Source organism: Tachysurus fulvidraco, chromosome 23, assembly GCF_022655615.1.
Source record: "Tachysurus fulvidraco isolate hzauxx_2018 chromosome 23, HZAU_PFXX_2.0, whole genome shotgun sequence".
Classification (NCBI taxonomy): Eukaryota; Metazoa; Chordata; class Actinopteri; order Siluriformes; family Bagridae; genus Tachysurus; species Tachysurus fulvidraco.
In genome coordinates this window covers 9,012,471-9,028,086 of record NC_062540.1, presented here as the reverse complement: position 1 = coordinate 9,028,086, position 15,616 = coordinate 9,012,471, and the positions used below count along the sequence as shown (strand labels likewise).

Genomic DNA, 15,616 nt, shown 5'->3' with positions numbered 1-15,616 from the left:
ATTGCATATATTTCACTTACTATAATCTCATAATTCAATTCTATTTATTTGTATAGCTCTTTTAACGATTCACATTGTCTCAAAGCAGCTTTAGAAAAGTATAGAAAACATAGATTCTATAGGAGAAGAAAAATAAGAATAAAAATAAACAGATACCTACTAAATATTAATTTAAAATTTTAACTGTAACATCTATCCCATAACCTATGCCATAAATGAGAAAGTAAGCAGTTTAGTCAAATCAATTTATTTCAAGAACATCACTAACCTTTTATATGAAGTTTTGCATTAATGCTGGAGTTGCCCTCTGAGTTGTTAACAAAACAAATATATATTCCGGTGTCTTCTACCTCAGTTTTGTGAATCTGCAGGGAACCATTTTTATGAAGAAAGAAACGGTTTCCTACCACAGAACCTTCAAGGCCTTCTTTTCTCCTACAGAATAAACAATAGTGTTTGTAGTGACTGGTGAGTGTACATCATAAAGAAGTGTACAGTACGCTTAAAGCTTTGCTGGTCATTTTAGCACATAAACAGACAAAAGAATCATTTCCAAAAAGTTTCAAAAACTGACCAGTGGATATCAGAAGGTGGAGAACTAAACACTTTGCAGTCCAGGGTGACACTTTTCCCACACACGGCCCCATACTTTAGATCATTTTGTGTCAAGATCAGTGGAGGAAGATCTAGGAAGAAATCAGAGTAAATGAATAATTTATTAAATGTCAAAAACATTTTAAAGATAACTTAAGAAACAAACCAAAATAAGCATATATTAATATATTACATACTGTATACACAAATGCTTACATGCATGTACTGTAAGCACAGACATGAACACAAATTATGTTTTATGTCAATTACAATTAACAAAGACTTGCAAGAACAAGGATTTGTCAGATTTGTTTTATATTTGTATTATTTATTTGTTCTTCTGACCAAATTTGGGGGAAAAAATGATTTTAGCTAGTTCAGTTGTATTTAGACAATAAAATCACTGATTAAATTCATTCATCTTAGTTAAAATGAATAGAATTAGCCTATGAAATGGACCTTTAAAAAAGTTAGATGCTCAGTTTTTCCCTGTTCCACATAGTTTAGATGCTCTTGTTTTTGGTTTTGTTGTAGCTTGTTTATTTTGAAGTTTTGCTTGTACTTTTTCGTCCCTCATGTTTCCCTGTGTTTGCTCAGTCTAGTTTCCTTTAATAAAACCCTTGTTACCTGTCCTCCCTGCATTTGAGTCTGAGGCACCCGTTTTCTGACACATACTCATTTACACACTACAAAGAATTTAGAACCTGCCTACGACTGATTTGACCGAGGTAGGAACCTGGAGTAACTGGAGGAAAAACCCAAGGCACAGCATCAAAACCCCAACCATGGCTAACCACTAAGCTGCTCTGTTTAGATGTAAACTATAATTTTTCTTGAATTATATTTTTTTAATAATCATTTTAAAAATAGTTTTAAATTTTGCACACCTTTTTAGCAGTACCTCTTTATCTGCTTTCTTTTTGTTCTGTATTTATTTAGTGTTATATAAATTAAATATTAATATATAAATAATAAATAAATATTATATTGTGATTGTAATATGGTCTTTTAATATTGTATAAAATTTGTGACAGTGCACAAATTATTTTTTTCTGAATTAGGTTCTTAGTGAAAAATAAAAAAATTCATACTCTGATTCTGAATGTAAATAATCTGGCAGTGGAGCTTTGGCATTGGTTGTTATTGGTTGTGTAGATGTTTGGGTAGATTGTAAGCTTGGGAAAACGTTCTTGCTCTTAAACATCAGGTTTAATGCAGGGAGAGTTACAGAATTATAATACTGTTCTATGTACCACGATGGTAATAAAGATCACTTACTCATAACCATGATGTTTGCATTGTTCAGCAAAGTGCCATGTCTGTTGGAGGCCTGACACTGATACACCGCACTGTTATTTTCTTGGGTGTTGTACAGAATTAATCTGTTATGTAGCACGCTGATATTGGATGAGGGCAGTGCTGAAAATGAAAAAAAAAGATTGTTTTTCTCAGTTCTTAACAACAAAATGGTTTGCATAAAAAACTGAATGTACTTTAATATTCAAGAATTCTATGTAACTGTAAATCCCACAACATTTGCTTTAGTCAAACCCACATTCCACGTGAAAAGCTTGTCGGTTAACTCTGGGGAAAATCTGTAATTATGTACTAAATACTAAACTGTTTTGTCTATTATATATTATTCTCACTGGGCACATTTAAATTAACACAACTCTTTTTGTAGAAATAATCGGTTGTACATCATCAACCTCATTCACAGCAGGTACATGTATGCCATTTGGTTGCCTTTAAATGGTTGGCTAAGGAGGCTGTGATATCCCAGTGATGTTCCTGGTTATCCAATCCATCTGCCACATGAATCTCATACTTTGAATCCATGTTTTATCATCATTTCCATCTCTTCTACTACATTTTTCTCCTTATATTTAGTCCACAGCTCTGTGTGCTTTATTCATGGCCAACAGATACCATTTTGTGGATCAATACCTCATTGTGTTGGAGGGACCAGTGCACTACTAATGTGTACTTCAGTGCCTGAATTATCCCTCAGGGCTATGTCATGGGCAGCTTAATGCTCCCAGTAAACCCATTCTCAGTGAGCAGACCTGAGGGATGAGTTCAGACAAAGAGCCTTCCGAATGACCCTCATGAATTGCACCCCACCCAGCTTACGTTTATTTGTGGTGCTTTGTGATTAAATGTGATTAAAGAAATCAGAGTCATCAGAGAAATCAGGATTCTGCTACTTCAGGTATGATATCAAGAGCAAGGACACTCAAGTACACCCGAAATCACTGTTATTCTAACAACAAGGAGAACAATGAAGTGAAATGCTACTGAAAATGCTAACGAAATGCTAATGAAATTAGCAGGGTCTGAACTAGAATAAGATGACCATTAATGCCCTTTTATGTGTTATGGTCTATACAAACACAAAACTGTTTTTTGATCTGTCCCTGGCTAACAGTCCGGTTAAAATCTAGTGGCTTGGAGAGGCTTGACTCAGTTTGTGTGTCCACCGACACCGGGTTAGACTCTACCATCGTTGAGGCATGTAGTTTCTACCTCCAGATTGGAGTTGCTGTTGATCGCAGTGGATAAGACCTTCGATCCAGAAAGACACAGCTTACATTTGACTGAAAGGTTTTTGTCTTTATGCTCAACTGAAGTGAAATAATGAGCATATTTCCACTTTGAGAAACTCGTCATTACTGCCGCACATACTTGATTAAATGGAAACACGCCCACAGCGCGCCTTCTTTGTGTTTACTTCGTGTTTACAATGCGTTGCTGCTGTAAAAAGCAATGCGTTACAGTATTAGTTACTGTCAAAAGTAACTGCATTACAGTTACGTGTTACTAGTAACGCGTTACTGCCCAATGCTGTTCTAGAGGTAGCCATTATTAAATCGGTAAATACAGCAATACCATTTACAGAGATACAATAAATATATATGATGGCCATAAAGCTATGTAGTAAGCAACAATACTTATAGGTTACAGCATTCAAATGGTGCTCAACTTTTATTAAGCATTCTTAACTGTCCATGAATTTTGTGCTGCTGTCACCAAATTATGACCCAACTATCGCCATTTTGCTGCAAAGTTAAGATTTATCAAACCAGGCAATTCTTTTCCAATCTTCAACCGGTCCGGTCATCCTCTTCCTTGTATCCTCAGGTTCCTTTTTTTGACTGGCAGACATTGTTGTTGTAGCCTCCCTTGGAATGTGTATTCTGAGATGTTTTTTCCGCTCAGCATAGTAAAGAATGATTTTTTGAGCTATTGAAGCCTTCCTGTGAGTTTGACTAGGCTGGTCATTCTCTTCGGACTTCTCTCATCAACAAAAGATTTGCTGATGCACTCTGGGTGTTTTTTCCCCTAGATCATGCTGTGTAAACTCTACAGACTGTTGTGTGTGAAAATCAAAAGATACTGAAATACCCATCCTGTCCTGCACCGACAACAGTTAATATCACTAAGATCCTATTTTCCCCATTTTGATGTCTGATGTGAACACTATCTGAAACTCTTGGCATGTATCTGCAGGACATTATGCATTGTGCAGTCTGGTCATTCTACTTTAATAAAATATAAATGTTTCAGACAATTTTACATTAAGATTAAAATGGTATCGACTGAAGCAACAATTTGAAAATGCTTGCAGTCTGGAACAGCACATTATCCCCCTGAAAGCGGCCTCTGCTATCAAGGAATACATTTGTTCTTTGTGTGCAACAGCATTTAGATAGATGGTTCCTATCAAAGTAACAACTATGTGAAAACCAGAACCCAACATTTTACTAGACCTAGTTTGCCTAGAGCATCACACTGCCTCCTCCAGCTTAATTTTTTTGCCATAGCGCATTCTAATGTCAACACTCAAACACTTTCACACACACATGAGGCAGTACATATAATGTAAAACAAAACATGATTCATCAGCCCAGGCCACTTTCTTGCATTGCTCCATGGTCCAGTTGTGATGCTCTCATACACATTGTAGGCACTTTCAGCAGAAGACATGGGGTCAGCGTGGGTACTCTGGCTGGTTTTTAGCTTCCCAGCCCAATATGAAGCAAGCTGGGAGGCACTATGTTCTACTGTACTGTACTTCATTTGCTACAGTAGATGTTTTGTGAGATTTAACCAGACAGGCATGCCTTCACTCCCCACACGCATCAGTTATCTTTGGATTCCCATGTCCTTCCTTGGATCAAATTTGGTAGGTACTAACCACAGCATCCTGGGAACACTCCACAAGACCTGCAGCTTTGGATATGTACTAACCCATTTGTTTGGCCCAAATCAATGAGGCTCAGATCCTTATGCTTGCCCTTATAATTAACTTTGTGAGATAAATATCATTATAGTATACTACGAGTTATTTTGCATGCCTATTCTGTTTATATTTAGGTATGTTATAAGTTACCTTAGAGAACTTACCTTGGAGAGGTTCACCATTCCTCATCCAGGTGATTGTCGGTGGTGGCTTTCCGGAAGCATGGCATTTTATGTTTACTTCTGATCCAATTGCCACTACCATACTTTTTATTGGCTCTTGCACCCAATGTGGTGGCTCTAGGAAAACAGGATAATGATTATTAAAATGTCCAGACTTGAGCAATACTTTCCTTCTCGTGCAGTTCCATAGTTGTTCTTGTTTGGGCGTTCTAATGGTAGTTCAGTAAATTATACTAGAAACAACAGGTAATTGTAAATTATAGTTTATTGTTCATTATGGGGTCCATTTGAAATTTTGGAAACTGTCTAAAGTGGGTCAAATATCTAAACTTATTTATTTAGACTACTCATCACTACTGAACATTTTTAAATCAATGAAAATGCTATGAAATATCAGGGATTATATTTTATTTCTTCGCCCATCTTTTATCTGCACTCTTGTGTACACATGAGTATATGTTAATGTTTAAAGTGTATTGGCAAGACGGCTACTTCTACAGCTACTGTGTACTGTATGGTCAAGAAAATCCATGGAATATTCTTGTTAAGAAGCAGAAGAAATATCCTTAAACCATTAATTAACAAAACCATTAATAATCTAAAGAATAAATTCAAACCTTCTACTGTAATGTCAAAGGAATGAACTGCTTCACCAGCAGAATTTTTCGCCTTGCACTTATATCTTCCACTGTCTGCTTCAGTGACATTTGTTATAATCAACAGTTTTCCATGGTTCTTGATATTGGTGCGTTTTGGCAACTTTTCTCCCGTCTTGGTCCATTCTATTATTGGTGTGGGGCTAACAGAAAGAAAGTATTAAAATAATGCAGATCATACAGCATGCAGCTTAAGCAAATTAAGGACAACACTGTAAGAATGATGTGATAGATCTAAATAATATTTTACAACATGAACACAAACTTACAATCCCTGTGCAATGCACTCAATCTCAAGATCCTGTCCTTGCACCAGATATGTTTGGGACAGATCACCAGGGGGCACCAGAAGACTCGGTTTTCTCTCAGAAACTGAGAATGCAAATTCCAAAAGAAACAGTAACTCAAACGTAAACCACAGTCATCAGATAATCATTAACTTAACAAATTTGAAAGATGTTTTACTCACTTGCGACATCTGTTTCACCATTTGGGTTTGCTAGAAGGGAAAAATGAATATTTTCTTATACAGATGCACACAAACAAATGGATCAGTATCATAAGTGTGGGCCACATGTCTGAATACACTTTCCAAATTTGTTTTATATAAAATGGCTTGCCTGTTCGAAACCTGAATGTGAGATTTGTTGTTATAAAGTCAGATTTTTTTTTTAATGAAACAGATCTTGGTTGTGGTCTCAGACATGTGGGACAGTATACTGTATTTAGTGGTGGTTTAGTTGAAAGGGTGAGGGTGTGACATACATGATATGACCTCAATAGTCATGGCGGTTTTCTGTACGATGGTGCGAATACTTGGGAATGAAGCAAAACAGCAGTAGTCACTACGGCTGTCTTTACCCAATACGTTTGAAAAATACAGGTTCCCATTCGATCCCATGGACACTCGATCATCCTGTTCAATGTGTTCAAGACCTTCAAAAAGTAGCAAAGAAGTCAGTTATGTGGGAAACAGATGATTATGATTCAATACAGTGCCATTCAAAGGTTTTGGCACGCTTTAATTTTGTACCCATTAATTTTGGCATGAAAATGAGCGAAATTTAACATATAAAAACAGTAACACACGCAATTATGCAATTAATATTTTGAGTGGAGTTACAGAAAATTCTTCATCCTATCAAGATTGTGAGAATCTACACAAATCCAAGTGATGAAAATCGGCCTTGCTCTCTGGGTGAGCAGGATGGCATACTGTCTCTCCTTTATCAACCACAATGATGCTAGCCAATCAAGGACTGTGAGCTCAGTGGATGCAGTAGGGGGAGGATAGTGTGTTCTGAGTGTATTTTGCTGCTTCGTGACACTGCATGAGCAGCAATTTGAAAAGATGAGGTTGGCTTGCTCCAAATGGAGGAAGAAGAAGGAGGAAGCATATAAAAAGGAGGAAGCCTTTTACTCCTTGTTGGTACTGTAGCTTTCCTATGATAACGCTGGGTAGGATTTGGCCTTGGCAATTTTAGGGATAAAATCAGGAAAATAAATAAAGAAAATAATAAAAAAAAGAAAGACAGAATAAGTTATATTTATAGTTCAATTAATCATGGTCATTTTATAGTTATATTGAAATATCTTTTAGAGAAACCAAAATAATTGACATTAACATAATAAACGTTTTCATTTTTTCCATTTTCTCTAATTCAATTGCCTGTTCACACCAAGCGGGTCTCGCCAATCATACAGTGGCTATCAGCTGAGAAGGGTGAAGGCTATTAAGTGCAGCAAAATCAGTGGCAAACACATGGAGGAAAGCATAACACTCTTCCATATACATGAGCACACAGAGGCCCACTATAGGCTAGCATCCATTGTTAATGACAGGTCAGAGAGTGCAAGTGAACTCTAAGTGTAAGCAAGGCCAATTTTTCTCCCTTGGCTGCCATCCATAGATGGGTATGGCATTATTAGGATTCAAATTAATGTAAATGCTTTTATGCTCTCTCACAACGGAATCCCACCCCCTCTCTCCAACCTTAAAAAATGATTCTTATTTTATTTTCTAACTAAAAATCAGCCTTTTGGTAGTAATAACACATAATTATGATAATGATTAAATTATTTTTTAAATTAAGTCTGAAACACCTGAAAACAGCCGGAAAAGTCAACAAATAGCCTCAAAGAATCATTGTTTGGAAGAATTGGTCTGCTCATTGTGTATCTTCTCTAATATATTTATATCTGTGATATGGTTTTGTGCATGTCAACAACCACCGGTCATTTTCGTTTAAAATATATATATATATATATATATATTTTTTTTTCTTTTTCTTTTTCAATGGTAATGGCTAAAAACAGAATCTATATGTGTACACCTTATGTTTATACCACAAACAAAACAAGACATTTTCAAAGGAACAGTAGAGTTCCTGGGAAATGAAATAAGATTTGAAGTTTTGATAAGATGTTTTGACCAGGTATTTGCATTTATTCAAATTACTCCTTAGCTCTGCCATTAATTTTGAGACATATTTTTAGAAAGAACAATATTTAAAAAAAAAAAATCCTATTAAGAATATATTGGTTAAAACTATTATTAGATCAGCTATTGTTTGAGTAAAAAAATGTAATATTTGTTTATGTTTATATATTTGTTTATAGTTATATTGTATAATTATGTTTCTAACATTTTTATTTACATATACATAAACATTTTATTTACATACGCATACACATTATTTACATAAAAGGAACTAATAACTTTGGAGTACAGTCTAGATCATTTGGATAGCAAACAGACCGTCACAGAGAATAGCTAAACAATACAGTGCACTAATATGTAACTTAATTCTTATTTACATGTGAACTAATACTGAGTTTAGGCATTTGCTAATAACAAACAAATGAAGAACTAACCTTAACTACAATGTGAGTCTTATGAATTCATAATGAATTCATGTTTATATAGTTTATATAGTTTGCCATACTTAAACATCATTGGATGGCACTGAATTACTTTCTTTATTTACATTGTTCCTTCATATCAAATATAGAAAGATGCATTAAAACTAAAGACCAATAATTTAATCTCAACATGTTTTGTATCTATTTCTCTTCCATTCTCACTGTCTTACAAGTCATACCTGCTCTGCTCCTAGTTGGGACCTGGCGCTCTGCTCCTTTACCCACAATCGTGAAATGAATACAGCAACATTTATCATTTATCAGATATTATTATCAATTAACATTTAAAACCAGTGTTCCATAAGATTAGTTCCCAGAGTTTTAATCTTAGATGTCACTGTATTTGTGAATATTTTATATTGTAAATATTTTGACTTCTTTATTGTGTTTAAGTCAGTCCTTTCTCTTGGATTCAAAGTGTTATGAACAAATTTCTCTCAGATATTTCTTTCTTATAGAGCATGTTCACACACGCTAACTAGCACATTAACGAACAAACCTGCAGGTACTAACAGGTACTGATGTAGGTGGTCATTATTCATGAGTTAAGGTTAGATCTTCATTAGTTTGTTATTAGTACATGCCATAACTCATCATTAGGTCATATTAAAGTAGGTATTAATTCAGGTATTAGTGCACGATAGTCACTGAAAATGTTACCAAGTATACAGCACCAATGTGCTCAGTTATTACATTAGCAATGCCAAATGACTTACAAATAATGACTTACCCATAGTCATCCAGTAGAGATGGCGAGGTGGAATGCCTTGTGGTGGGTTGCATTCCAGGACCACTGGATCTCCTTCATTTACCACTAGTGCTTGTATATTTTCTTTTGGAAACTTTGGTGAAGCTTTACGACAAGAAGAAAAAACTTTTGATCAAGTCCTGTCATGAAGAAATAGCATTTAAAGAGCAACATCTGGAAAAACAAAAAACAAAAAAAACTTACAAGGTACAATAAAATTGATTTCCTCTGACATTGATACTCCCAGTTTATTGGATGCATAGCATCTGTATGTACCCTGATATTCTACAAGGTATTTGTTGTATGGAATGACAAAACTTCCACTGTTTTCAAAGGTTTTGAGTCGAACGTCATTATGTGGGTTAAAGTCAAGGCCATCTTTAGTCCAGTAAAACCTATAAAGTACAAAAATCAGAACAGACTTAGATTTCTCAACCATACTCATTTTTGTATATTGTGTGTACATAAATATTCCATATATAATGTTTCTTGACTTTATAGGTAAGAACAACATAAGTCTTTTTCAGTGTAAACCCATATCATATTTACTATTTGAAACAGAACAGATAAGAGATCACACCACCAGTTGTACTCACGCTGGTTTCGGATTCCCCGTAGCTTCACATGTCAATGTGAAATTAGCATCAAACACAAAAGCAACAACAGATCTTTCAGATTGAGCTGTGATTGTTGGCGGCTGCTCCACTGCATAAAAATATATATAAAACAATCCAAATGAGACAATTACATCTTGAAATTATTAACCCAAATAGTTCATATAATATGAGTGTTCACATAAATAATACACACCACTAACCCACTTTGAGAGAGAGAGAGAGAACGAGAGAGAGAGATGTTAATAAACCCCATAATAATAATTTTATAAATCACTGAAAAAATTAAGTAAAATAAAATTTGTATATTTTATATAAAATAAATAAAATACAAATTTTCTTACTTCATCACTACTACTGGAAGTCAAAACATAAACAGCTACATGGACAAACAATGCTACTCCATGCTTGCATCTGTCTTAAGGACATATTATATAAATACACATTATCACATATCACAAGTGTATAATCAGAGACCCTATGATTAGATTGTATGATTAGTGTGTTGAACGACTTCCTTCAGTAAAAAAAAAAGAGGCAACTGTTTTATACTGACACGTGCAAATATAAGGAGCTTTGTTTCAGTGGGTATGGGAAATGTATATACACAACCTGGACAAAAAAGTCACCACCTGAATTTAACAAAAATCAAACAGGTACTGTAATTGATGCCATGAGTAGCTTCTTATTTCTTACACAGTTACTCTGATTCAGAAGTGTCAAAATAGTGACGTACATCAAGCAAAGGAAACAGTTAAGGAGATTGCTGAAACTGCTACTGAAATTGGGTTAAGAACTGTTGCATTATTAATATCTGGATGTATAGTGTTGAAGCATCATCTTCAATTAAATAAGTTTTGGTCCTATTAAATCACTTAAAAGTTTGGTGAAATCAAACCGGAAATAAACAACAGCAGTAGAACACATGTTCGTTTAATAGTGAAAATAAAAGCATTTTAACATGCAAGGTGCAAGGTTTGAGACTAAACAGCTGCGAATGGCCTTAAAAAAATTAAATAATGGCCTTATGAAATAAAAGGGTTTATTCTACTTCTGAACAAATGGACTCTGGAGCAATGGAAAAAGGTCCTGTGGTCTGATCCACAGTCCAGATTTACCCTGTTCAAGGGTGATGGGCACATCAGGGGAAGAGTGGAAGATGAAGTGATGCACCCAACAAGCCTGTAGAGGCAGCGTAATGATCTGTGATTGTTTCAGTTGGTCAGGTCTCAGTTCAGTAATGTTATGTGCCCAAAAAATGAGGTCAGCTGACTACCTGAATATACTGACTGACCAGGTTTTTCCATCAGTGGATTTTTTTCTTCCCTGATGGTATGAGCCTAATTCAAGATGATGCCAGGATTCATCAGGCTCAAAATGTGATTCAGGGGGATGAGACACCATTTTCACACATAGATTGGCCACCACAGTGTCCAGACCTTAACCCCAGTGAGAATTTTTGAAGTGTGCTGGAGAAGACTTTATTCAGCAGTCCCATCTTCAATACAAGATCTTGGCAAGAAATTAATGTAACTCTGGGAGGAAATAAATGTTGTGACAGTGACACTGCACAAGGTTATTGAAACAATCCCATGGCAAATCTGTGCCATAATCAAAACAAAAGATGATTTTTGTATATACTGTATATATATATAAACTCTTGAAACCAGATCTTCTAGGAAGAAACTCAAGCCATTTTTAATCAGTTCTTGCATACATTTTGCATGCTGACATGGATTTAGTCCCAATTAAGTCCCAATTATTTAGTGTTTACAAATATATTTAAATAGTGAGTCTGTTTACTATCATATTTTGTCCCACATTTTCCGACATCCAATTACAGTTACAATAAATGTTTTGTAAAAGTAATTTGTTGCATTAATTATACTATATTATATAATTCAGAAGTTTTGAATTAATTTTCTTTAAAAATATGGTTCTGGTAGAAGTTCAAGCTGTAAGATAAATGACAGGTTTCTATTAATGTACTGTACTAATTCTAATATGTTATACTTCCTATACTAACAGCTCTCACATACAGTGGTGTGAATTTTTTTTTTTTTTTGCACATTTGTCACACTTTAACGTTTCAGATTATCAAACAAATTTCAATATTAGTCAAGGATAACACAAGTAAACACAACATGCAGTTTTAAATGAAGACAAAATTCAAACCCACATGGCCCAGTGTGAAAAAGTGTTTGCCCCCCTGTTAAAACATAACTGTGGTTTATCACACCTGAGTTCAATTTCTCCAGCCTCACCTGTTCGCAATCAAGAAATCACTTAAATAAGTGACAAAGTGAAGTAGACCAAAAGATCCTCAAAGATCCTGCCGAGATCCAAAGAAATTCAGGAACGAATGAGAAAGGAAGTAATTGAGATCTATCATTCTGAAAAAGGTTATAAAGCTATTTCTAAAGCTTTGGGACTCCAGCGAACCAGTGAGAGCCATTATCCACAAATGGCGAAAACATGGAACAGTGGCGAACCTTCCCAGGAGCGGCAGGCCGACCCAAATTACCCCAAGAGCGCAGCGATGACTCATCTACTATGTCACAAAAGCCCCCACAACAACATCCAAAGAACTGTAGGCCTCACTTGCCTTAGTTAAGGTCAGTATTCATGACTCCACCATATGAAAGAGACTGGGCAAAAATGGCCTGCATGGCAGACGAAGTTTAACTTTTTGGAAGGTGTGTCCCATTCCATCTGCATTTCAGAAAAAGAACATCATACCTACAGTAAAATATGGTGGTGGTAGTTTGATGGTCTGGGGCTGTTTTACTGCTTCAGGACCTGGAAGACTTGCTGTGATAAATGTAACCATGAATTCGACTGTCTACCAAAAAATCCTGAAGGACAATGTGTGGCAAATCACCTCTGAATGGCTGAAGAAAAACAAAATGAAACCCTCCACTGTGGCTGAATTACAACAATTTTGCAAAGATGAGTGGACTAAAATTCCTCCACAGTGCTGTAACAGACATTACAGTTATAGCAAACACTTGATTGCAGTTCTTGCTGCTAAGGGTGGACCAACCAGTTACTAGGTTTAGGGGGCAAGCACTTTTTCACATGGGGCAAGTGGGTTTGGATTTTGTTTTCCCTTAATAATAAAAAAACCTTTATTTAAAAACTGCATGTTGTGTTTACTTGTTATCTTTGGCTAATATTTAAACTTGTTTGATGATCTGAAACATTCTAGTGTGACAAACGTGCGAAAAAAAAAAAAAATCAGGAAGGGGGCCGACGCTTTTACACACTACCGTAAATTGGAGGAGACTCAAGTATCAAGAGCCAAAAGTATAATGAAATGAAATGGAATATTGTATTGTCATAATGAAGAACTACAGACTCCTTGCCATATGTTTTGTTTAAAATTTTACATTTCAGTTCTGCCCAGCCAGTCAAAGAGACAGTGGGACAGAGTTCAGGTAGACCGGTGTTATCCTGTTGAAATGTTAATGTTATTTATTTGTATGTTTGTTGCCATTATTTGGCTTGCCCTTTTTAATTATCAATTAAGAGCAAAAGACGTAGTTTCTTAAAAAAGAACAGAATAAAACAGGATATTGGTAGGATAAAGATGAACTCAAAAGATCAATTTAAGCATATGCACTATATGATAACAATTATTATACTTTTAATGAATGCATTTTTGTTTTCATGGCTACCGCCAACTATTGTAAGAATCTTCTTTTTTTCTCTAGAGGGTTTATTAGCATGAAGAATTATGCTAAACTGGGATAGTTATTGATGTTGGAATGACTGGTTGTTGTAGGGTTTGTGTTAGCATTTAGATTTGCTGTGGATTCTAACACACTGACACCTTGAACCTGGATGTGGATTTTCCTTCTGGTATAGCCTAAAGACAATGATTTCTAAAAACAGGATACATTCATGTCTCTATAACTGAACGGCCAATAACTGTAGAGTTTGATACAAGAAACCTAAAATTAATACTCTAATGATGTTCCTTTTAATACTTAACACTGCTTGACTTTATAGTATAGGAATTTTTCTTTCTGACTCTGTCTTTCTATTTAAATTAAACTTTAATATCCGTTGTTCATTATTAAAAGTGCCGTACAGTATAAATAACACTTTATTTGAATTACTTGTGATGAGGACATAGAAAAACATTGTGATTGAGTGATCATTTTAACGTTTCTATAAATCACCATTATGACACCTCTACTGAAATGATTGTAATAACATGTCATTATTGGGGAACAATATGCATAAATTATTATAACTCATGACCTTTTGTGCATCCGTGCCCTGGGGCCCATTGTCTCATAATCTATACCTGGTTATTTCTGCTACAGGGTTCTACAAGTTATTAGAAAGAAAAAAAAAACAATGTTTTTGCATGTTTTTAATTATGCATGATGCTAATTAGATCCTTCTTGAATGAAGATAGGTCATTTCCCATTAGCCCCATAAATACAGTCAGATCTCATGATTGCCCTTCTATTGCCCTCTTGATTACACTCACCTGTTTGTGTATTCAGCTACACTTGACTAGTGTAGCTGTTTATTTTCTGAGCTATCTTTGTTTTACTGATAAGTGTCAAGTTGCCTTGAGTGCTTTATGATTGTTTTATGAATCATGTTCAAGTATATTATTTGTTTAATTGCACAAGCAGACTCACAGACTCTGTTGCAACAGTTTGGCAAAGCCCAAAGAATCTAAGTCCTGGGAATCAATGAAAATACTTGACAACATTTTGCACCATGGTATAATATAGATGAAGTAATTAAGTCCCAAGACTTAACAGATGCACACAGATTAATAAAAGAAATAACCAAATCTGAAACAAAGGCATGTTTAGAACCAAGCTGTGTGTGAATGTACAGTTTCAAAATGTTTATATTGTTCGTATCATACTGTAGTTACAGAACAGCAACATGTATAATGTACAGTTAGTAAACATCCCTTACATAAATACTTTATATAAAAATGTTATCAGATAAGTCCAGTTTCAAAGAATAAAATAAAAATAAAGTAAAGACAAGCAAACTTACCTTCAGGAGGTACATGTAGGCTAAAGGCAATAGAAAAGAAGATAAACTGGAGCCCAGCTTCAAAGCCCCGGAGTCGCCTCATCCCATCAATCTGATGTGGGCTCTGATTCCAACCAACTTCTCAGTCAACACACTTCACAGACTTTTAGAGAAAAGAGATCTATAAAATGAGAAAGTAGTAAAAAAAGGCACATTGTAGCTTTCTTTTCTACAAAGGTGTCAAATTCCATTAAAATCAAATATGCTAAGAACTTACGTTTAACTTAGTGTTAAATATGCGCAACACTTTACAATACTGTTTAACTACTCAAATGTAACAATGCAGAAACTAAGCAGGAATAAACGAGCACTAACAAAGCATGTTAGTGAGAGTTCAGAATCACTCGCTAAATACTGTGTTATTAAAAACTGAATAATAACTGATTAGACAGTGTTAATTACCAATAGCAAAGCATTAGCTTTCTCCTAAAAATCTACGTCCTTAATATGCCTGATCCTATTGTAAATGTTTTTTTTTTTGCATTATTAAAGGTCTCTTCAGGAGATCTCAGGGTAGGATTGATATTTATAAACAGTCCAATGGAAATAATCGACAGAAACTACTTAACTACTGAAGAAGCTACAGT

The 15,616-nt window shown here is 35.1% G+C and overlaps 1 protein-coding gene across 7 annotated transcripts in view; it reads right to left on the bottom strand.

Annotated features, from left to right (window-relative positions):
* The window catches only part of chl1a (cell adhesion molecule L1-like a), a 40,412-nt gene that overhangs the window by 18,958 nt on the left and 5,838 nt on the right, over window positions 1–15,616 (bottom strand). For 6 of the 7 annotated variants that reach the window (XM_047807412.1, XM_047807409.1, XM_027145159.2 and 3 more), the window contains exons 2-13: window positions 14,991–15,150; window positions 9,942–10,050; window positions 9,550–9,740; window positions 9,328–9,450; window positions 6,441–6,611; window positions 6,145–6,174; window positions 5,945–6,047; window positions 5,637–5,818; window positions 5,002–5,136; window positions 1,873–2,013; window positions 575–686; window positions 269–435 (exon numbers count right to left, since the gene is read on the bottom strand). In XM_047807412.1, coding sequence (XP_047663368.1) covers window positions 269–435; window positions 575–686; window positions 1,873–2,013; window positions 5,002–5,136; window positions 5,637–5,818; window positions 5,945–6,047; window positions 6,145–6,174; window positions 6,441–6,611; window positions 9,328–9,450; window positions 9,550–9,740; window positions 9,942–10,050; window positions 14,991–15,072 — 1,546 coding nt within the window. In that variant the 5' untranslated portion in view covers window positions 15,073–15,150. The remainder of the gene's footprint in view (window positions 1–268; window positions 436–574; window positions 687–1,872; window positions 2,014–5,001; window positions 5,137–5,636; window positions 5,819–5,944; window positions 6,048–6,144; window positions 6,175–6,440; window positions 6,612–9,327; window positions 9,451–9,549; window positions 9,741–9,941; window positions 10,051–14,990; window positions 15,151–15,616) is intronic. The other variant, XM_047807413.1, reaches the window with a different exon arrangement.